Below are 24,323 nucleotides of genomic sequence, written 5' to 3'. Positions count from 1 at the left end.
AAAAAGAAAAAGAAATGAAAAAGTGCTCTCATACAAAAACAGCCCAAAATCCGAGAAGAAAAGGAGCTTTGACTACAATAAGAAAATGCAGCTGCCCCTTTGTCTTGCACAGGGAGCCACCCATCATTCAAGGCCTGGCATCTGGCCTCTGCTACCTTCCCCACCTCACCACCTCCTGCCCTTGACCAGATTCAGGTGCTCCAGCAAAGCGGACCCACTCGTATCTCACTGAAAGCACCTCAAACTTTCCTGGAGGCTGTCCCCCAGTGATCATCCAACAGCCCCTCGGATACAATCCTGAAAAAGCCCTGCAACTCTTCAACCCTGGCTCAAATGTCATGTCTTTTAAGAAGCCTCCTCTCATCCCACCAGCCCAAAGTGAGTTATGTACGTGAAATGCACTATGCAAACTATGAACACACCATGCAGCTGAAGGGTATTAGTTTATCCTGGTTATCCTAGATGGTTATTAGAATATCCTGCAATTCATTAGTCCACACCATAATGAATTGGAACTGGATTTCAAACCTCAGGCCCCTCTCCAGCCTACCCTGCAAGGGCACACTGTACCTCAAAAGCTAGAGACTTTATCTCTTATATCTGTGTATTCCCTGCAGTGTTTTGCCTGTAATATGAAAACCTTCTTCAAGTACAGCTTTTAAAGAAATCTGCTAGAACCCATTAGGGCAAATCGATATACTTCATTCATTCACTCAGTCACTATTTATGAAGCCCCTATGACATGCCAGCCAGGCCATGTGCACGCCCCTAAGACTGCCAATGGGACGAGCATGATGTGTACTTATTTATGGCCCTCTGGGTGGCATGGGAGAGGCCTGGGTACAAAGCCCACGCCCTGGAGAGGGGCCATCTTTGTCTGACTGTGGCATAGCCACTCCTGTCTGGGTGAAGTTAAAGGAGGCACATACCACATTCCACAGGATTGGGTTCTTCAAAGTTGCATCTCCGATGATCAAGTAGAGTGTGTAGGTGCCAGATGCAGAGTCAAATTCGAGCTTTCTCTCGGAGGTGTCCAGTTCAAACTTGTACACATTCTTGCTGTCCGGCTCTGCAACAAACACCACTTCCTGGCCAGTCTTCTGGTTGTGGAGTCGGACAAATGTCTGGATGGAATAATAACGCAACTTTTCATCTGATGATTTCAAAACTCCCTCCGGGCCCAGATCCCTGAGGCAGCAGGCTGTCAGCTCTTCTGTCCCAGTGGGAGTTCTGAGGTCAGCCAGCCCCACCCTGCTTATAGCTCCGAGATCAGACAGTACTTTCTGCAAGTACAAGAAATTTAACTTAGGGGTCCGGCCAAATCTCAACGACTTGTAGGCCGAATGCCCAGTTTGTGAATGATTTAAGCCCTTTGCTGAGGCTGTAATTTCCTCTTCCTGCCAGCCTTTTGCTGCCCAATTAACTTCTTCACTAGAGGGTGAAAAGAAGGGAAATGAGGTGAAACTGTAAGAAGCCCATTTTCAATTTCCTAGTGCCTCCAGCTAAAGATTTAGGAGAGGAGGCATGGGGATGGATAGCAAGGCAGAGTTCTCATCATGCAGGGCAGCCCAGTGTCAGAGAGAACCCAGGCTTGAAGACAATCAGATATGATTTCACTACTTAAGAGCTGTTATTTAACCTCCTTGAGCCTTGATTTCTTCATCTTTAAGACAGATTTAACTTCTACATGTGTTGTATCCGTATGAAGACTCACAGTAAAGTACGCAATGCATTTAGCGTAGGACCTGCTATACACTATCTAGTCAACAAACATTTATCAATATGATGATACAAGTCTAATCACGTAATCCCCCAATGGTATAAGAAAATAAGGTTTCTGCACATAAGATGCAGCAAAACTTAATACACTCAGCTTTGCTTTCAGAAGTTTCCAAATAAAGAATTCAACAAAGCCGGTAGATTGGTTCCATTTTACAGATCATAAGGCATGGAGGATTAAATGAGTTGCCGTGGTCACACAGGTAGTGCTGAATCCACAGGAAAAAAATCTAAATCTCATTCATTACTCTACACCTGGGCAACAGACAACAACCATCAAAGTATTTAGGAAAAGAGACCCAGAGTTGTGAAGCCTCCTGGTTCCTGCAATTGTGGCCAAGAATGGGATTTAGGAGCCTGGATGCATGATCTTCCTCCTGTCACAGCCAAGCACAGGCAAGCAGCCAGGCTCACCCGCAAAATGCCATCTCTACCTAGGAGGTCTGTAAGCCAGGCTTTCTAGGATCTTGGATAAGACAAGTCTTCAGTTAAAGTTTTACTTCCTCACTAGCTCTTCCTGCACTAATCCTAATCCCACCAATTTTGTTTTGTATAATGACTTCTCTTCATATTCCTTCTTCTCTTGGGCTTTCATTGGCAAGTGTCATTTTGAGAAGGGCCTGGGAGATGCTACGGAGTTGAAGCAATAGTCATGGCTAAGTGGGGCTGACCCAGCTCTCTGGAGACTGGGGGTGGAGGGGAGAGAAGTTGAGAAGGGCAGGGATGGTGGTGCCAGGGGCAACCACTCTGGGCCTGGGCACGAGTGCAGCAGCTGCAGCAACGAGAAACAGAAAGCCAAAAGGTTTCCAAGTAAATCCACTCAGCTCCACGGTCTGTTTTGATGCTGCCTCTCTGTGTGGATTAAGTCTGCTAGCTCCAACTCAAGGACTACTACTAGAAAGCACCTAAGCCACGGCCACTAGGGCCCAGGTTCTTTCCTGTTTTTCCACACTCAAAGTATTTCTGGGATTTCCCTTTACAATACAACCATGGATGAAGCCGTGCACAGAACAGTTATTCTCAACCAAGTGGGAAGACAGAGGCAGGAAAGGAGGGAGTCTAAGAGAACAAAAGCTATATCAGATTCTCTGGGAAAAAGATATGGTTTGAGAATCTTTTCAATAATAATCATTATTTTACATATGGAAGACAGAAATGAAGCCTATTGCTTCCATCATACTTAGTAGGCACAAGTTAAAAAGTGCTGTTTTTGGACTTCCCTGTTGGTCTACTGGTTAAGACTCTGAACTTCCAGGGGGAGAGGGGCTCCAAAAAAGAAAAAAACTGCTAGTTTTCAGATTCTTACAAAATAGAAAATCTGTTTTGGCCAGAGCAAAACATACTTTGGTTACACTGCCTAAGTTTTCCTTTTTTCAAAATTATTTCAATATATGTTTTTATTATAGTCAGAAAGAAGAAAGAAAAAAGCTTCAATTAAATGCTAATCTGCCTTAAATATCTTTCGTACACTAGCTAATCTCTCTAAAAGAAGGCTCAGGGTTACTTACACACACACACACACACACACACACACACACACACACACACAGAGAAGTCGCTCAGTCATGTCCGACTCTTTGCGACCCCATGGATTGTAGCCCACCAGGCTCCTCGGTCCATGGGATTTTTCAGGCATGAATACTGGAGTGGGTTGCCATTTCCTTCTCCATGAGCAAAAGAAGCCAGACACAAAAGACAGTATACTAAATGATTTCATTTACATGAAGGACAAACATAGGCAAAACAAATGTAGGATGATAGAAATCAGAGAGTGGTTGCCTTTGGGGTGGGAGAAATTGGACAGAAAGCAGATGAGAGAATTTTTGGGGCTGATAGAAATCCATTATATCTTATTTCTGGTGGTGGTTGCACAAACTGTATTAACTATACTTAAGTAAGAATACTTAAAATCTGTTATTTTATTGTCTGTAATTATACCTCAATTTAAAAAAAGACATTCTAGAATAAAAGAGCATGGTATGTTTATAGGTGCAAATGACTAAGATACTCAGGGCTGATGGTTGCTTCTTTTATTTAATTTTAGCCTAGAAACCAAGAGTTCAAACCCCTGTCCCCGTGATAAATTATTCCTGTGTTTTAATCCACAGCAATGAAAGAGTTATTTATTAAAGCCCTTTCTCATCATTATATGTGTCATATAGGGGACAGGGGTTGAAAACATCAAAATTAATGAAATAAATTTTATCTCAAGTGGAATAACTCAGGACATGTTAAAAAAAAATGATCAGCAGCATGTGAGAAAGGACATGGCAGCTGGTTTTAAAAACTTTGGCTGGTGGAATAAGAACAATTTGAGTGGGGAGAATTACTCAAATAAGCCTCTGTACTCTATTCCTTCTACCTCCAAGTTATACTCAGTAAGTTTTACCCCCCCCCCAAAAAAAATTAATAAAAAATGATTGGTATCTGAAAAACAAATCCTGGGACCACACATTATATTATGATATAAAGAACTTAATTCATGAACCTTTCTTTTGAATCATGATTTACTTCTACAGGTAAGGCACTGTGTCTCCTGCAACTCATCTTTATATCCTTAGAAGAATCTAGGCCAGGATCTTGAAATTAATGGATCTGCATAATCATTTACTGACTTGAATTAATAAATAAATGTACTGACTAATTAGTTAGAATTTAAGTCCCAATTACACGTTCTTGTAATGGGAAATTTACCAAAATTATTTTATAATATCTTCATATAAAATGTTTGAACCAGCAATGATCTCATTTGGTAATTTATGAGAAGTATATTTAAAAGGAGTACATGAAATGATATAGAAGTCCAACTCACCCCAGCTTAAAAATACAAGCATACTGTAACTATCTTCCTGGGTTTTTGAAAAAACTTATTTAAAAAGTACAATTGCTAAAAATATAAAAAACAAAAAAACCCACCAAGTCAAGTTTTGGTCTCTGTTTGGATCTCTAAATGATTATAAGAGCGCGAGTATACTATTTTGCACTGAACACCACACTGGCAAGATCAGAAAAGCTGTGAGATGAGAAGGAAACTGTTATTCCAGTGATGGAACCTCCTCTCCTGAGTATCACTGCCAGCAGCTGAGACTTCAGAGGATTCTCACTATGAAAATCAGCAGTCCTTAGAGTGTCACAGGGGAGAACCTGATAGACCGTGAGGGTTCAGAGTGAAGACCTGAAAGCAGGAATTCAGAATTTTCTTGACTCTGTGTTAAATACCACATCCACACAACTATCGTGTACAGCAAGGTTTCATGCTAAGAGAACTGTCTGGGCTTTTTCCTGACCTGGTGAGGGGTGAGTTCAGCGCCAGTGTTCACATCTACCAGCTGGAAGAATAAGGCAAAGTTCTGGTGGCTGTCCGCGATGAATGTGCCCTTGGCTTTGGCTGGGTAGGTCACCCTGAAAGAGACATTTATATGGTAAGTCTTCAGAGAGGATCTCTGAGAACAGAGGGAAGGAGACCAACTTTGCTTCGCTGCCTAATTTTCTCTCTCCCAACTCTGTCTCTCAGTTCTAACACTTCTGTGGTCAAAAGAATGGAGAACTGTCTATGGCCCGAGGGCAAACGGGACTGATAAAGCTAAGATGGAGAAAAGCACAGAATCAACTTCCATCAGGGTCTGGGGAAAATGCTATGTGTGAGTCTCCAGGCTTTCACTTCAAGGATCTAAGGATTCAACCAAGCCAGACACCAGAGAGACTCACATGCCCTGCTGGAGGCTCCCGGGCAAACTGGAAAGCTGGGCTAGCAGAACCACAAAGATTAAAAAAAAAAAAATTAACAGGATGGACATTAGCAGCCTATGTGAGCATGGTTGGGAAACCAGGAGGTGGGAGATGCAAAAGAATGAGGGCTATTGACAGCTTTTTCTTTTTTTAATGCTGCATTTTTTTTTCCTTTCACACTGTTTCAACTATTTTTCTGCCTGAAATTGAGCTTTAAAAAGTCATTTTCTCCAAAGGCAGGAGTGATGAGAAAACTTTTCTCAGCTATCTCCTGAGATTTTAGGTTAAGATGGCCGGAGGATAAAAAAACAATCCCAATGGTTATAGAGCTCACAACTGGCTATATTTCCTGCTTATTTACTTATGAGTAATACCAACTCTTTATCTATATAGAGCATTAAACTCTGGAAAGCACTCTTACAGACATCATTCCAGTGGGTTCTCAATAGTGCTCTCATTTCTAAAGTCACTATAAAAATATACAAGCCAGAGACAGAAAGCCTAGCCCTTTCACATGACTTAAAAGGAGTAAATGCCTGGATTCTAGTCTCTGGCTAACATCCCATTTTCAAAATGACCTTGAGGGTCCCCCTCCTTTTTGTGATATCTACAGCCACCCCAGTTGAGTAAATTTGGGGTCTGAATTCTACCCAGAGGTCTAGATGGGCATTCTACCAAGGATCTGGAAGAGAACTAAGAAGTGGGCTTCATACAATGTTCCAGACGAACTCTGATCAGTTACTAATGGTGACCTAGAAGTGTGTGCTAAAAAAGATGCTGAGTTCCACAATCACCAATGTTATGACTGATCAGTGATCTCCATGGACTGGAGGAAAGCAATCCCAGCCCTAGCGCTGGGTACCTGCCATCTCATCTCTAAGGACCTATGAGACATACAACTGATTTCAGACCCACTGTGGGCCACAGAGTGTGGCCATGAGGACCCTAAAACCAAGTTCAAGATTGTGAGGAAAAACAGATAACACCAGAAAATAAATTAATACACTGCTTCCTCCATCAATAAAGTTTTTTTTTTAATTATCATCTGAACTAAATAGTGTGCTTGGGAATAAATCTGATGCAGACTTACATTCTGAGGCGAGCTCCTTCCCAACTTGTGGACTGTTAATAGTTTGTATAATGTATACAATATACATACAATACAATAGTTTGTTCAGGGACTGATTGCCAATATAGACAAACCCCAAGTTTGTCTGGATGCCAAGCGGCACCCTTGGTGCGGTCCCAGAAGAATAACAGCCACTTTAATTTGGAGTACAAGCTGGGTCACTGCTGACATGGAAAAGATGGCTGGAGGGCCTCAGGGCCTTGGCATTGTCCTCCCAGCTCAAGCCTGGGTTCTCCCTGGACCCGGGAGGCATCCCACCTACCGCGTTGTTTTGGGGGCGATGCTCTGATCCTTATCCACAGTGGAGAGATCGACATTTGTGATGCCAACTTCAGTGGAAATCTTGACTCTGAGCTAAGGTGAAACACGGAAGAAAATCGCCAGGTCAACTGGTGAATATACGAGTAATCAACATACATATCCAGCGTTTTCTCTTACTGGTGAGTCAAGGCAGGAAAAAATCCTAGGACAGGAATCTCCAATAATTTTAGTAAAACTGACCCAACCAGGTAGTATTTCCATCTCTTCAATCCAGAGGCCTAAAAGTAACTCCTTGATTCTTATCCCATCTTCCATTCTTTGGCTTTGGATGAATGGTATATATTAAAAAAGAAATGAAAAGAAACAAAGTGGATCTTTTCACAGGTACTTTAAAAAAAATAAGGGGGTAAAAAGTCCTTAAGTAGTAAGCTTCAAATAGTTTAAATTAACAAGTACTCAATTCTAAGCCACTGAGATTTGGAATTTGTTACAAGCATAACCAATCCCTCTTGACTCTTTCAGTGTTTAAATTCTATACATTCCTTATAAACATTTTCACAAAGAGGAGCTAGCCAATGCTATTAAACAAGAAATTTTTTTAAAAATTAGATTCAAATAAATGTAAATTTCCAAAAGAGAAAACACGCTAAAAGTCTACTCAGGGGAACTTTTTTATTTAAAATTTTTATTTAAAATCAAAGTTAGAATGTGCAAATTATGCAATCCCAAAGCACTTCTAATCTGTAAACATATCTATGAGACTTTCAAATATTTGAAAAACTTGAATGTAATGCTTAAGGTAATCCTTGCCAAATCCACTGGTTTACAGCCTAAGTCAGGATGAAGGAACAGAGAGAGAGGTCTGGGCAAATAACTGAAGCAAAGCTTCAGCATTTTTCTCAAACACACTATGAAGGTGTGACAGCCTCAAATCAAGGGCAAAGAAGAAAAATTAAAAAGGGATAAAGATAGCTATCAAGTAATTCTTTTTAACAGCCTCTCTCCTGCCTCTATAATAACTATTTTGTGACAATAACCTCAATTATCAGGTTGAATAGGGGGTGTTCTGTTTTGCTCAAAAAGAAAAAAAAGAAAGCCCTAATAAAAGATTTATTACCAAAGGCCATAAGGATATTATTATCTCCTACTTTTGAATACAAAGCCACCTATTGGCAGAACTATGTTTAGCATCATAGTCTGTCACTGAATCTAGGCAACAGGGTGAATTATGGTAGGGGGAGGGGAACCGCTGGTCTTCAAGTTGAATAAACCATCAAGGAGAGAGCTACAGCAATCAGAGCAGAAAAAGAAATAAAAGGAATCCAAATTGGAAAAGAAGAAGTAAAACTCTCACTATTTGCAGATGACATGATCCTCTACATAGAAAACCCTAAAGACTCCACCAGAAAATTACTAGAACTGATCAATGATTATAGTAAAGTTGCAGGATATAAAATCAACACACAGAAATCCCTTGCATTTCTATACACTAATAATGAGAAAACAGAAAGAGAAATTAAGGAAACAATTCCATTCACCATTGCAACGAAAAGAATAAAATACTTAGGAATATATCTACCTAAAGAAACTAAAGACCTATATATAGAAAACTATAAAACACTGGTGAAAGAAATCAAAGAGGACACTAATAGATGGAGAAATATACCATGTTCATGGATTGGAAGAATCAATATAGTGAAAATGAGTATACTACCCAAAGCAATTTATAGATTCAATGCAATCCCTATCAAGTTACCAACAGTATTCTTCACAGAGCTAGAACAAATAATTTTACAATTTGTATGGAAATACAAAAAACCTCGAATAGCCAAAGCGATCTTGAGAAAGAAAAATGGAACTGGAGGAATCAACCTACCTGACTTCAGGCTCTACTACAAAGCCACAGTTATCAAGACAGTATGGTACTGGCACAAAGACAGAAATATAGATCAATGGAACAAAATAGAAAGCCCAGAGATAAATCCACGCACATATGGACACCTTATCTTTGACAAAGGAGGCAAGAATATACAGTGGATTAAAGACAATCTCTTTAACAAGTGGTGCTGGGAAATCTGGTCAACCACTTGTAAAAGAATGAAACTAGAACACTTTCTAACACCATATACAAAAATAAACTCAAAATGGATTAAAGATCTCAACGTAAGACCAGAAACTATAAAACTCCTAGAGGAGAACATAGGCAAAACACTCTCTGACATACATCACAGCAGGATCCTCTATGACCCACCTCCCAGAATATTGGAAATAAAAGCAAAAATAAACAAATGGGACCTAATTAAACTTAAAAGCTTCTGCACATCAAAGGAAACTATTAGCAAGGTGAAAAGACAGCCTTCAGAATGGGAGAAAATAATAGCAAATGAAGCAACCGACAAAAAACTAATCTCAAAAATATACAAGCAACTCCTACAGCTCAACTCCAGAAAAATAAATGACCCAATCAAAAAATGGGCCAAAGATCTAAATAGACATTTCTCCAAAGAAGACATACAGATGGCTAACAAACACATGAAAAGATGCTCAACATCACTCATTATCAGAGAAATGCAAATCAAAACCACTATGAGGTACCATTTCACACCAGTCAGAATGGCTGCGATCCAAAAGTCTACAAATAATAAATGCTGGAGAGGGTGTGGAGAAAAGGGAACCCTCTTACACTGTTGGTGGGAATGCAAACTAGTACAGCCACTATGGAGAACAGTGTGGAGATTCCTTAAAAACTGGAAATAGAACTGCCTTATGATCCAGCAATCCCACTGCTGGGCATACACACTGAGGAAACCAGAAGGGAAAGAGACACGTGTACCCCAATGTTCATCGCAGCACTGTTTATAATAGCCAGGACATGGAAGCAACCTAGATGTCCATCAGCAGATGAATGGATAAGAAAGCTGTGGTACATATACACAATGGAGTATTACTCAGCCATTAAAAAGAATACATTTGAATCAGTTCTAATGAGGTGGATGAAACTGGAGCCTATTATACAGAGTGAAGTAAGCCAGAAGGAAAAACATAAATACAGTATACTAACGCATATATATGGAATTTAGAAAGATGGTAACGATAACCCTGTGTACGAGACAGCAAAAGAGACACTGATGTATAGAACAGTCTTATGGACTCTGTGGGAGAGGGAGAGGGTGGGAAGATTTGGGAGAATGGCATTGAAACATGTGAAATATCATGTATGAAACGAGATGCCAGTCCAGGTTCAGTGCACGATGCTGGATGCTTGGGGCTGGTGCGCTGGGACGGCCCAGGGGGATGGTATGGGGAGGGGGGAGGGAGGAGGGTTCAGGATGGGGAGCACGTGTATACCTGAAATTAAAAAAAAAAAAAAAAAAAATAGAATCCTCTACTTTGGCCCTTGGGTGCTCTGCTGAGCAAACAGCTTCACAACTCATACAGGGCTCACAACCAGAGCCAACTTTGCTATTACAAAGCTCAATCCAGAGAGGCACTGACAGGACTTCCATTTGGAGAAAACCTGGAGTGGAAGGCTCAAGCAAAGTAGTCAAGAGCTTTGCTTAGCAATGCACCCCACTGAGATCACTTCCCCACAACCCCCCAGAGCATCTGGAGCACCCAGGTGCAGGGACAGAGACAGCGAGATGCACTTCCTGTCCTAGAGGGAAGCATACAGGCAAAGCTAAATTACAACGGAGCAGGCTGCTGCCTTGGTGGAGGGAGGGACAAAGTGATACAGAAGCACAGCAGGAGGATCAGGGACCCAAGTCGGCAGCGCTTGGATGGGGAGGGAAATGGGTAGCAGGAGGGCTTAGGCAGGCCTCCAGTTTAGGGAGAGGCAGGACCTGAGCAACCACTCCATGCTATAATCTGTTTTCATAGGTAATTACTTTGCAATCTTCATCAACATCAACTAGATAATTCCCTCTTCACTTCTCACTCTCTTACGGACTCATTTAATCTGTAAATGTGCTTTTAAAATCATCATCTCACCTAAATGTCCATAAACAGGAGACTAGTTAAATAAATAATGGGATATTCACGTACACTTTTAATTACTCTGGAGCAATTAAAGAGAACACGGTAGGTATCTATGGACAGATAGGAGATATATCTCCTACTTTTGAATACACAATCACCGATTGGCAGAATTATATTTAACATCACCTGTCACTGAGTTCTGGCCACCGGTTGAATTATGGCAGGGGAGCGTGGAGGTGGGGAGTAGTGGGAGGCCATGAAGCTGAACAGACCCCAAGGGGTAAGCTGGGAGGCTCTACTTTGTAACAAAAGCAAAGAATGTAACTTTATAGAATGATTGTTTTTGTGTAAATAAGAAAGAATGTGCATACATTCAATGATATGGGCATTCTTCTTTTTCAAAGTAAATACAGTTAACTGTTACTAAAGGAGAGGGACTGGATCAAAGGAATGAGAGAAGGCTTTTATATTTCATTACATACTTTCTTACACTTTGAATTTTTAAACTACATGCATAGTCCACTATTTTTTTTTTTTTAATAGGGCTTACCTGAGCAATGACACTGTGTGACAAATACTTTCTTCTTTATAAACAGTTTTGTATTAAAAAGTACCACCCAATAAATATAATTAAAAAAAATTGCTCTCCCTTTCAACAGATGGATAAATACAAACAGATGTTTAAAGATATGTATAAGGTTCCTCAATGTATCCTAATTATAGTGATAAAGAAGCCATCAACTTGCGGGTTTTTACTTAGAATCCTGACTATAAGCTTTCAATAATAACATGGTCACTAAGGCCTGCTAATCAAGATTCAACTGTGTGTTCGTTCGGAAGACTTAAAAGCATTCACAGCAGAGACATGGAATAATGAGGGCAGACTGCAGTGAGCTCCAGTCCTTCTGGGATCGCTCTCAGCCCTAATTTTAAAAGGCCCCCCAAGTTACAGCTTCCTGTGCTGCACAGAAACCATAGGGCTGCTCTTAAATAGGGAACAATTTGAAACAAGTCCTTCTGCCCCTAAAATCTTAACTGCAAATGGGTCTCTGGAAACATTTAAAAGAAAAGCTTTTTTATGCTACTCTCTTAGAGCAAACTGAGAAATAAAAATCACGGTAACTTTTTTCAAAGCCCTGTTGTAAAGAGTTCAGAGGAGGATCCCTGTCGATTAGCTGCTCCTTCTCCTTCCTTCAAACTAACACTGCAGGATTCATTTTTTTTATAATAGGAAAGGGACTTGTTTAGCCACTTTAAATGCCACTAAGCCTGCTTTACAGTGAATCAACCAGTCCTTCCTTTGCCTGTGCTGCACGCCACATACACCTCAAAGTTTTAATGCCAGGAAATGCAGTCTTTCTGCTGAGAGTAATAGCCTCCCTGTTTAGCTCATTACTGTCAAAAATAATGGTGCATTAGGGGCAATTAATGCTAATGACAGCTTCTAAAACCCATGCTTCCCCTGACAGCAAGTCTAATGTCAATGAGTGCTATTACAGGCCTTCCACACCAAACCACTCTTAATGCACTCTGACCAATGTCAAGCATCTCTCAGGAGAGTAAACAGGACCTGCTGACCCGCTCTGAGGTTCTAAGTGTGACTACTACCGAAATTACAAAGTAAAGTTGCATATGTGACAGAGCATGCACGTGCGTGCACACACACACACACACACACACATGCATAAAGCTTAATAAAATGAAGAGGAAGAGAGGAGATTTGTAAGACTTAATCACTGAAAAGAAAAAGGACAGCAGTGGCCTCAATGGGAGCTTATTATCTTTGCACGAGTAACAGAGCTATAAAGCATTTCTGCTATTCTGTACTTATTTAATTTTTCCAGCAACCACAGAAATACTTGCACAAACACCAAATTTGATGTTACAAAAGGTCAAGCTGTTCCAACAATCAAGATAGTTAGGTACTGGTATAAGGATAAAAGTATAGATTAATGGAATAGAACCGCAAGTCTAGAAATTAACTTTATATTTACAGTCAATTGGTTTTTGACAAGGATGCCAAGACAAATCAACAGAGAAAGAACAGTCTTTTCAACAAACGGTGCTGGAACAACTGCTCATTTACATGTAAAAGGATGCTGGATCCCTACCTCACACCACACAGAAAAATTAATTAAAAATGGATCAGAAACTTAAATGTAAAAGCTAAAATTATAAAATTCTTATAAGAAAACATAGGAGTAAATCTTCATGATCTTGGATAAGGCAACAGTTGATTAGATATGGCACTTAAGTCAGTGCTTCTTTCAGTGAAAGAAACAATTAAAAATATTGGGGCTATTAAAATTAAAACCTTTTGCGCATCAGAAGACAACATTGAGAAAGGGAAAAGACAGCCTACAGATGGTGAGAAGATATCTGCGAATCATATGTCTGACAAAGAACCTGTATTAAGAATATACACAGAACTCATAGCTCAGGAATATAAAAAGACAGTGGAGTAACAAAAGGAAATAAGAGCTATATAGATTCAGTTCAGTTTCGTCGCTCAGTCGTGTCCAACTCTTTGCGACCCCATGAATCACAGCACGCCAGGCCTCCCTGTCCATCACCAACTCCTGGAGTTCACTCAGACTCACGTCCATCGAGTCAGTGATGCCATCCGGCCATCTCATCCTCTGTCGTCCCCTTCTCCTCCTGCCCTCAATCCCTCCCAGCATCAGAGTCTTTTCCAATGAGTAGGAAGGAAGAAATAAAAAGACAAAATTTTAATGGGGAAAACATCTGAATAGACATTTCTCCAAAAAAGATATACAAATAACCAATTAGCACATAAAAAGATGTTCAACATCATTAGATATCAGAAAAATGCAAATCAAATCATAAGATACCACTTCACACCCACCTAGGAGGGTCAAAATGAAAAAGACAGAAAATAACAAGAGTTGGTGAGGATGCAGAGAAATTGGAATGCTTATACATTATTGGTGGGAATGTAAAGTGGTACAGCTTCTTTGAGAAACAGTGCCCGTTCCTCAAGAAGTTAAACGTACAGTTATCACATGACTCAGTACTTCCATTCCTAGGCATAAACCTAGAAGAATTGAAAACAGGTGTTCAAAAAAAAACCTGTAGATGAACATTAACAGCAGCATCATTTATAATATCCAAAACGTGGAAATTTCCCCACATGTCCATCAACTGATGAACGGATTAAAAAATGCAGTATATCCACACAAGGGACTATTCAATTATTTAGCCATTAAAAGGAATAAAGTACTGATACATGCTACACCATGAATGAACCTTAAAAATATTATGCTAAGTTAAAAACACAAGAAGCAAGATATTGTATTATTCCAGTTATATGAAATGTCCCAGACAGGCAAACCACAGAAATACAAAGTAGATCAGTAATTGCCAGGACAGAGAGGAGGATATATTCTTATAGAACAAGGAGTGTCTACAAATAGACACAGGGTTGCTTTTTGGGGTGACAAAAATGCTGTGGAATTAGATGGTACTGATAGCCACACAACTCTAGACATACTAAAGATGCTGAATTATACACTTCTAAAGGGTAATTTTCTGGTATATCCTCAATAAAACTTGTTTCAAAGAAAAAAGAAAGCTGCTTTGTACAGAATAAAAGGCTCACCCCTAAAAAGATGAATTACCACAGTTCTAAGGGTCTTGGAATGCGGGAAAACATCTTTAATCTTCAGACCACTCCATCCTTTTCTTCTCTTAAGTGGTCTGAGATGGAAGCTAAGCACTGAAAAAACAAGAGTTGGTCTCTGCCCATAGGGAGCACCCAGCTCAATGAAAAAGCAAAACTTACAAGCAAACAATGGTAATACAATGCAGTAAAAACAATTATGGACACAATATAAAATACCATAGCAACAAAAATAAGCCAAGTAGACTGAAGCCCTAAATATAAGGGGAAAATAACTTAAAAACTCTTGGAAGAAAATACTAGAAAATACTTTTTGGATCTTGGAGCAATGTAGAATTTTTTAAAGACACAAAAAATACAAACAATCTAGGGGGGAAAAAAAGACTTTTAAATTAGGCTTCACTGAAATTAATTTCTGGGCATCAAAAGATGCCATAAAGCAACACTAAGGAATTATATCTGATGCTTATAACTAAGGATTTACTAATACATACTGCTTCAGAATATATGCAGCACCTAAAAAGAAAATCAGTAACTAAAAGACTAACAAACCAAAAGAAAAAGACAAAAGATATATGGCAATTCAGACAAGAAACCTAAATGGCCAATAAACACAAGAAAATATGCTCAATCTTACAAGTAACCAAAGACAAACATTAAAACAACAACATACCAGTTCATATTTAACAGATTATCAAAACTCATCATACCAGGTACTGATAAGAATATGAAGAAAACAGCAATTTGGCAAAACATAAGAAAGCTGGAAGATGAACATATCCTATGATCCCACAACTTCACTCCAGATAAATAAAACATGCATGAAAAAATGTACTAAGATGTTCACAGCAGCACTGTCTGTACCAGTGAAAGTCTAAGTGCCCAACAACAGAAAATGAATTAATAAATCCAATGCATTCATAAAAGGAAGACAATTTTATGAAAATTATTTATATTTATGCATAGCTCTAAGTTTGACATGCATAAATATGGCTGTCATAAAATTAATATTGAATGAAAACAAGCAAATTGCAAAAGGATGCATATAATGAAGCATATAAATCTGGGGAAGATGCAAATCAATGCACTATACTGCTTAAAATGTAAAAACTGGCGTTGGAATATACACTTCAAATGTGGGCAAAGAGGAAAGAAAAAGTGAAGAATATACAGAGAGCTTAAGTTCAATCTATAGGGTTTTATTACTTACCAAAATAAAACAAAATGAAGGAGAGGAGTTTCCCTGGTGGTCCAGTGGTAAAGAATCCACCCGCCAATGCAGGAAACACAGGTTCGATCCCTGCTCCAGGAAGATCCCGCATGCAACCAAGCTGTGCGCCACAGCTCCTGAACCTGTGCTCCTGAGCCCAGGAGCTACAACTACTGAGCCCATGTGCAGCAACTACTGAAACCCGGGTGCCCTAGAGCCCATGCTCCACAAGAGAAGCCACCGCAGTGAGAAGCCTGCCTACCACAGCTCGACGGTATCCCCACTCTCTTCGACTAGAGAAAGCCTACACACAGCAATACATACCCAGCACAGCCAAAAATAAAATAAATAAACAAAACAAAGGAGAAAATATAGCAAAATGTTTGGGTTTGAGGGAGACAAATAGCTGGTAGGTATATACCAATGACACTATTCTCTATTCTTCTCTATTTTTGAAATAGTCTAAACTGAAAAAATAAAAATAAAATTCTAAGGGAGCACTGAAGGAGCAACATTTGAATTAGACCTTACAGGATGAGTACTTCAGCAAGGGAGGGGAAGAACATTCCCCATGGAGGAAACAGATGCCCAAGCGCATGTGCAGGTGGAGTATAGATGAGGACCAGTATGCAGTCAAGAGCAGCTAGAGCTGAGCGGATGAGGATGTAACCACAATGAAGGATGCCCATGTGCCTTGCGTGGGGGGCCTTCAAAAGGCACACCGAGGCGTCTAGACCTTATTCATATGCAATAGGGAACCAAAGAAATGTTTAACCACGGGAACACTGTGATTTTTATTATTCTACTGGTGTTTATGGCGCTTATGAAGTGGAAGGGGGCAGAGACGGAAGACAATGAAACTTGCTGGAAACTACCTACCTATTTACTTGGGATCTACCCAAGTGGGACCAAAGAACAAAGGAATCACGGAAAAGCCATTGAAAGGTGGACTCAACAGGGCTTGGTGACTGACTGAAGTCAGAAGTGGAAAGGAAGAGAGAGATTAAGAATGGCCATGATGCATGGGTATGGCACTTAAATTGGGTATATCAGTATCAAGATTGTACAGGTAGAAGGAAGGTTTCAAGCAAAAAAAAAAAAAAAAGGTTTGCCTTTCAATGAGTTCAGCTACAAATAACAAAAATAAGGCAGGAAACTAAAAGTGAAAGAATCTGACTTTTAAAGGTTAAGGCTACAGTCCATGGGTCGCTATGAGTTGGACACGACTGAGCGACTTCACTTTCACTTTTTCACTTTCATGCATTGGAGAAGGAAATGGCAACCCACTCCAGTGTTCTTGCCTGGAGAATCCCAGGGACGGGGGAGCCTGGTGGGGTGCCATCTATGGGGTCGCACAGAGTCAGACATGACTGAAGCAACTTAGCAGCAGCCGCAGCAGCACACACTACAATACTTTCTATCCAAATCTGTGTTAGTGAATGAACTAGGATCAGATGTCTCCTGCCTAAAAAGGTCAGACATGAGGGAGAGAAAAGGCAGAGCGATTAGAGTTCCAGAAAACATCCTCCTTTCTACCAAACTTTTAATCTAAATGCTGAATCTATGTTAAGTAATGGCCTGCTTTTAAAAAGGTCAAACTTTCTAGCTTTGTGTCCTTTCATTAAAGAAAAGTGACACAAGGCCAACCGGAGGAGCTCTCCAAAGGCTGAATCTGGGATAAAATGAGCAAAAAATAAATGATGACAGTAACGGATTATAAAATATACAGTAAAATAAGAATCCATGAGTAACTAAATACAGGGAGAGGTGGACAGCGTTTTCTTACAGTGAAATTCCAAGTAATAAATGTAGACGGAATGAAAGAGAAAAATTACCTTTTGGCATACACCATATTAATAACTCTTGTAGGCAAAATCGTCAGGGTATGTACAGTCTCAAAATATCACTATCTACAGTCTCAAAATATCACTTCAGCAGACACTTAATTACAAAGCAGAAAAAACAGCAACTTTACAATAGAGAAACCTAGTAGATGCCACCTTAACCAGGAGATGAAGGTTAACATCACCAGCAATGAGACATACCAACAGCATATACTTCCTAACAGGACACACTGGGAAGGAACATTGCTTTTAGAGTATTTTTGCATGACCTGAATTTAATTATGAGGAAACAGCAGACAAACCCAAAGTAAGGAACACTGTACAAACTAACTGGCCAGTACTTTTCAAAAGTGTCAAGGTCACAAAAGACAAAATACCCTAACTGGAGGAGGGTAAAGGGTCATGGCAACTGAAGGAATATGTGATCCCAGGTTGAATCTGGGACCAGAAAAGGGACATTAGTAAGATACCTAGTGGAATCTGAATTAAGTCTACACAGATCAGTTAATAGTATTGTATTAGTGTTAATTTTCACATATTGAAATTATATTAGTTATATAAAGTATACATTTGGGGCAGCTGGATAAGGGGTATACAGGAATTCTGCATACCATTTTCGCAATTTAAGACAGAAATGATTTCAAAATGAGAAAGTTTAATTAACAAAGAAAAGTCAGTGGAAAATGACATCTGAATAGTGAAGAAAACAGCTGTCGCAAATAGCATATATGTAACTATTGAAAAGGCACTGTAACACCACAAGTTCCCCTGACCCAACAGAATGTGGGACAGTGTGGCCAAGGAGATGCAACAAAGACAGTGGCAGAAACATGAAGAAATGACAGCTCCAAGGACAAAGTAATACTACGAACAGGCCGGCAGGTACAGCCGCACACAGGTCTCAGCCTCTGAGCTAGCTCAATACTCACCAGGGCACGTAACTACACCAGCACTGTGGAAGGGATTCACCAAGCACAGACAGGCTAGAGGTTTTGGACAAATTACTTTACCCCTCATCAGTGAAAGGAAAAGGACTCCACGCATCTGTTAGGACTGTTGTAAGAATAAAATAATACAAGCAAAAGCACAGAGAACTGTGCTGTGTATGTCACATGCTTTCATGCTGATGACCCTCAGGCAGAATCAGAAAGGTTAAACCGTGTCTCATAGTTCAAGAAAGTAGGAAAATGTGTAATTCATCTTCAACAAACTTTTATCCAAAAAGATAAAAATGAAAACCACAGTGCCTGGAGGGGCAAACGTCAATTAGCTGAGAAAACCACTAATGTGAAATAACTCATTCTCACAAAGCATCAGATAAATGAGGCAGAGCTTTCCACCCTTAAAACCACTTGGATCTTCAACACAACTCAAGACAGCTAAACATCTGAAACACAGTTCATTAGGAAGGATTACCGATTTTCTTTGGTATTTCACCCACATAGCCTCGCTGTGCTGCTACAGGTCACTTGATGCTTTTGGTCCCCTTAATTAGCACCAAGCCCATCTGTAAATCTATCAAGGCCAACCATAGAAAACATCTTAAGAATATTTATATCTCAGGGGAATTAGGGATGATTTTAATTTTCTCTACTTCCTAAATTTTATGTTAAGAGAGTAAGGCTAAGTTACAATGCAAAATGAATAACTGACAAATCCAGCTGCCTATGATCAAGTTCTTGGCTGAGTCTGTCAAACAGCATAGTTCAGACCTACCTCTCTTAACATATTCATTTTAACTGGGTCATAAGAGAGGTCAACACATGTAAATGGTTAATGCCATGTGCCTGTATGGTCATTTCCTTGGGTGTATTAACACGGCAATGGGGATGACAAGAAAGCACTTACCTCTACAGTATTTGCAATGTAACGGTTGTCACCTTCAACTTTGACAGAGAAGTCATAATAACCACTGGAAAATTTGACATTCATGAAGTTTAGCTCAAAAACATCCCTGTTAGGAACGACAGTGGGGTTAGCAACAACTTGCACAGGAAAATCACAAACGGACACAACAAACAGGCTGCAAAGTGCAGCATTCCAGGGATGCACCACTTTTTTTTACTTTTCCACTTCCCACCCATCTTGGGCCACCTCCTGTTCAATCACGTATTATTATGAGGGGCAAACTTCAAAACCACCTAAAATGACCTTCTCTTTCAAGTCTCTAAAGTCTTCTTTTTCTATTCCCTACCCACCCCTCCTCCCAGCTCCTAAAAATCCCACCTTCTTCAGGTAAGTCTTCCACAATTACATTTTTTTTTTTAAAGTGGAAATGTTCAAAGAGATTGGTGTAGGGTAGTATAATTGTAGGTAATTTTCTGCATTAATTCTACTTTCCTGTGCTTTTTGAATTTCCTAAAAAGGGCATATCTTACTTTAACTTACTAATTCAAAACTTAAAAGTTTCCTACAAAAACTAACCCTTAATTTTTTTTTTAATTACCTAACAATAACACGCAGCCATTGAAGATAAGACTACGGAAGTATATTAAGCCTATGGGGGAAATGTTCCTGACACATTGTTATTAATAAAGCATAATCCTAAATGTAGGTAACTTTGGTTTTATGATCTGGGTTATATTGGCTGCAGGCTAACTTTCCAAAACAAGTATGTCAGCGCTCTGCAGAGATGTGCTCAGGACTTACCCGATGAGGGTGAATGATGTCTTCTGAAGGACTGTAGCTCTGGAAGCAACAGATTTCGCATGTTCTAGTTTAACAGTAGCCTGAGTCAAAGGCTGGGACAGAACGTTGGTGACCTGCAACTGGAAATACATTTCAAAATTATCTGTAGCCACAGAAGCTGAGGGGGTACAGATTTTTGCTTCTAGGGGTGGAAGCTTTATCCACAGGGAGTGAGCTCTGCTGAGGGAGAATCATTTCATTTCAAGAACAGTCTCTAACCTGTGGCCTACTATCTCTGAAGGATCAAACAGAGGAAAACACAATTAGTTCGGAATGACATAGATTACAGAATGTTAGGGGTGGGGGAGATCTTAAAGATGATTTTACCCAATGATCTCATTTTTCAGGTAAGGAAACCAAAGTCTAGGGAAAGACAATGACTGGCTTCAGATCACACAGTTAACATTTCCTTCTCTCTGATCCCCTGATCTTCCCACTCTACTGCTCTACTATAGTACTTAAAAAAGAAAAATTATTAGCAAGAAAAATACTTTATGACGGTATGGGCAATGAGAAAACTGAAGAAATATGGATAATGTTAGTAACAGTCATTTGTTAAAAGTCGACTATTTGCCAGACACCAGGCTAAGCACTTGTATCTATCCTACCACCAATCATCTGAGACAGCTGGTATAATCTTCACTTTACAGATGAAGAAACTGAGGCCACAAGAGGATATGGGGCAACTGAAGGCCACACAGCTAAGGACTGAAACCCCAGGCTATCTAGCTTCAAAAGCCGGTACTGTTTCTACTTTGCTTTCTTAGCTCCCCTGATTCATGGTGAACTATATTACCCAGGTGAGTTCTCACCCCAGTCTTTGCTGAGGGGAGGTGACACTTAAGTAGGAGCACAAGAGGCAACTCGACTCTGGGGCACTTCTCCTGGAGAGTATCTGAAGGGCCCTGCAAAGCACAAGAACTGATGGGACAGGTGGACAGTCCTATGTGAACGCGTGTATTTAGATATCAACAAGATGCTAATTTCTTATGCAGATTTTAGCTGCTCACTGGTTTCCAAACAATAGCAACAAATGCCTCATTGGAATGGAAACTCTTAAGTTGTGTGCATTTTGTTCTGCTCAGACAGTTAACATACACAACAGTCCTTGCTTACTGCTGAGGGGACGGAGTGCTATGTTATGAAGAAGTGGAAAGATACACTGTCGGCTCCAAGGAATAAGAGACCTGACACTGATCCTAACAATGTTAAAGAAAGCTACCTTAAAATAATGGATTTAGAAAGTCTGGGTATAGGAAAATACATTTTAAGAAGTAAGACTTCTCTATACATCTGGACTTATGAATCCATAAATGCAGTTTTCCAGCACTTCATTGAAAGCTGTACTACTTCAAATACTCAAAAAAAAAAAAAAAAAAATCCTGTGACTAGTTCACTGAGTCCCCATTTGCTCATTTAAGAGATTATGTCCTATCTCCAATGATAATGGGGGTTACCACTGGCTGTGTAGATTTCTGGAAGCCCAACACTGGAAATGGCAATCAGAGCAGCACTCTGGGGACATGGAAGTCATACCCGGAGGATAGCCTGTTCCTGAGTGTAGGAAGGAGAGCCCTCGGGCACAACCACAACGGGCACATGGTAGCGATTCTCAGAGAGCGCAGCGGCAGCAGAGGCCACACTGAAGGCTTCAGAGAGTGACTCAAAGTTCTTCTTGCTGAAGATGGCGTTCATGAGCTGGATGACCTGATCCTGCAAGAAAAGGCGAACACAGCTTGAGATCTTCCTCAGTCAGGCAGGGGGGACAGCCACCCATCCCTGTCCACCAGGGCTCAGTCATTCCTCCTCTGTTTCCAAGTGTTCACGAGAAGTCATTCAGCCACTAACCAATTTGGTAGGGGTGGGGGAAGCAAATATTCTGCATTTAAGCGTAAAACTTGAATTTGGTTGGTTTTTTGAATCTTCTAGTACAAACTGAAAGGGATGCATTTCTTTGTCAACCATTTACGAATGCTTGCTGTACAAATGTAAGGAACTTCTAGACAACTACTGAGATATAAAAGTTACTATATTATACCTATCGCAGTACCCATTTGTTCCAAGTCTATGTGTGCCAGGCACTGTTACAGGTGTATTAACTCAGATCATGACAAATAGCCTGAGAAGACTGCTCTCAATCCTTTCCAAATAAGGAAACTGAGGCTAAAGGAAGTTAATTAACTCTTACAAGTTAAGACAGAAAGAAAAAGAGAAGGACCAAAATTCACATGTAGGTCTGTTTGTCTCCGAAGTCCTTTCATAATAAAATATGTCCTTTCCTGTTTCCCCTCACCCTCCCAGCTTAGCTCCCCTCCTACCCAACCCACCTCCACACAGGATGCTGGGACTAAGTAGGTGTTTACAAGACCAAACTGCACAGCCAAAATGTACATTAGAAAGAAACTAAAATAACCCTCCATTAAGAACTAATGGGCTGCTTAGAGAAGAGGACTGAAAGCAATTTTTTAAAAAAGTAGAACCTAAAAGGCATTATTAAAATTCTAGAGGTTGTTTGCTTAAGAGGAAACATTTTCCATTTCAATCAGTTTTATTTTTTAAAATCTACCATCTAACAAAAGAGCTCCCCTTGTTCCCGACAGTGTTATTCACAGTCGACATGAAATAATTTTCTTTAATTGTACCAATTACATTTTCCATCACTAAGCTGTTGACATGTTAAAATGGGGGACTGTTCACCAGAATGGTTATATCAAAAGCAGTAACAGCAAAATTATCCCAGCCAAATATCTGGTTGGTAGAAGTCTGGGAATAAAGCAAAACAAAGTTTAAGTTGTTTAATGCAGAATATCACCAATTCATCAACTGCACTGTGTACAGGAAAATCTCTAAATGATTTGTACCATAAGACCCACGTTCTTGCACTTTCACCTATAATGGAAATTTAATAAGGGTGTGGTGTCTCGAGACCTCTAAAAACTTAGGATGAAGGAGAAGACAACATAAAAATGCTAACACGTGACTAAATTATCAGATCATAGCCTCCAGAGAAAATACAAAATTAACTCAAATTACTCGAGAAAGGTAATTATTTACTGTTTAGTTGAAACTCGGCACACAACTCACAATGCATTCCTAACACACAAAAGAAGTGGAAATTCTAACTGGGGACCCAAATCTTTCCTCCTCAAATTAAAACAGCAGCAGCTTGTATTTGAAGTCCTTGAGATCAAGGGTTGGTCACCTTCTTACAAACAAGGGGTATCAAGAGGGTCCCACTCTCAAGACTTCCCACACACATTTCCACTAAAGGTTCCTTCAGGTTAACAAGCTCCTTTTGAAAAAAGAAAGAAAAGAATTAACTCTTGGTGGATGTCTGGTAGACACATGCCTCTCAGTGAACTATGTCAATCAGCACAGATTAGCTCTGATTGAGCCACTGCCGAGGGTCGGAGGGAGAGAGAACAGGCAATTCTGACATATAGGGTGCTTCTCAAGAGAAAAAGGATATGCACGGGCCACCAGCGTGGAAAGAATTCATGAGACAAGCACTTAGGAGTGCTGGGGAGGACAGGGAGGGGGACAGAGAAAAATGCACTTGGCCTCTGCACCACTGTCTCATGACAAAACCATATTCCATTTAAAACAAGTGTAGCAATTTGCTTTCATGCCTGTCCCACTGACAACCAATTTCTCAAGAACAGGCTTCACATTTTTCTTTCTCATTTCCATGCCGAACCCAAGATAGCCCAAAGCTAACCAAATAGCCCTCTCTGAAAGGCTATCGTTAGGAGATAATGTCAAGGATGCCTTTGAGTTTCATGTCAGAGAACTGTGATGTAGGAAGGCACCTCCTTAATGGATGGCTCCGTCCCCACATGGTCCATAAGCTTGTAGGTGGCAGCCACAAACAATGCCGTCGTTTCCAGTCCTTCTTCAAACTGGAGATACACACCTCCCAGTTCATCCAGGCGAGCAACAAGGTCCTGTCATGACAAAAATGGAAGCTGGTTGGAAGTCAGGGGATAAAACAGAGGTAAGATGGACAAACCACCGTCACCCCAGTGCAGACAAGGTTTTGGGAAATGTCAGTCTGTAGACCACTTC

General features: G+C 40.2%; 1 protein-coding gene across 2 annotated transcripts in view; it reads right to left on the bottom strand.

Moving 5' to 3' along the window:
- RPN2 (ribophorin II) overlaps positions 1-24,323 on the bottom strand; it is a 54,480-nt gene that overhangs the window by 10,075 nt on the left and 20,082 nt on the right. For both annotated transcript variants that reach the window (XM_014478286.2, XM_005896006.3), the window contains exons 6-12: positions 24,068-24,202; positions 21,795-21,971; positions 20,220-20,338; positions 19,419-19,524; positions 6,900-6,991; positions 5,067-5,181; positions 930-1,124 (exon numbers count right to left, since the gene is read on the bottom strand). In XM_014478286.2, the coding sequence (XP_014333772.1) occupies positions 930-1,124; positions 5,067-5,181; positions 6,900-6,991; positions 19,419-19,524; positions 20,220-20,338; positions 21,795-21,971; positions 24,068-24,202 (939 nt within the window). The remainder of the gene's footprint in view (positions 1-929; positions 1,125-5,066; positions 5,182-6,899; positions 6,992-19,418; positions 19,525-20,219; positions 20,339-21,794; positions 21,972-24,067; positions 24,203-24,323) is intronic.

Source organism: Bos mutus, chromosome 13 (assembly GCF_027580195.1).
Source record: "Bos mutus isolate GX-2022 chromosome 13, NWIPB_WYAK_1.1, whole genome shotgun sequence".
Taxonomy (NCBI): Eukaryota; Metazoa; Chordata; class Mammalia; order Artiodactyla; family Bovidae; genus Bos; species Bos mutus.
This window is presented reverse-complemented; position numbering and strand designations above follow the sequence as displayed.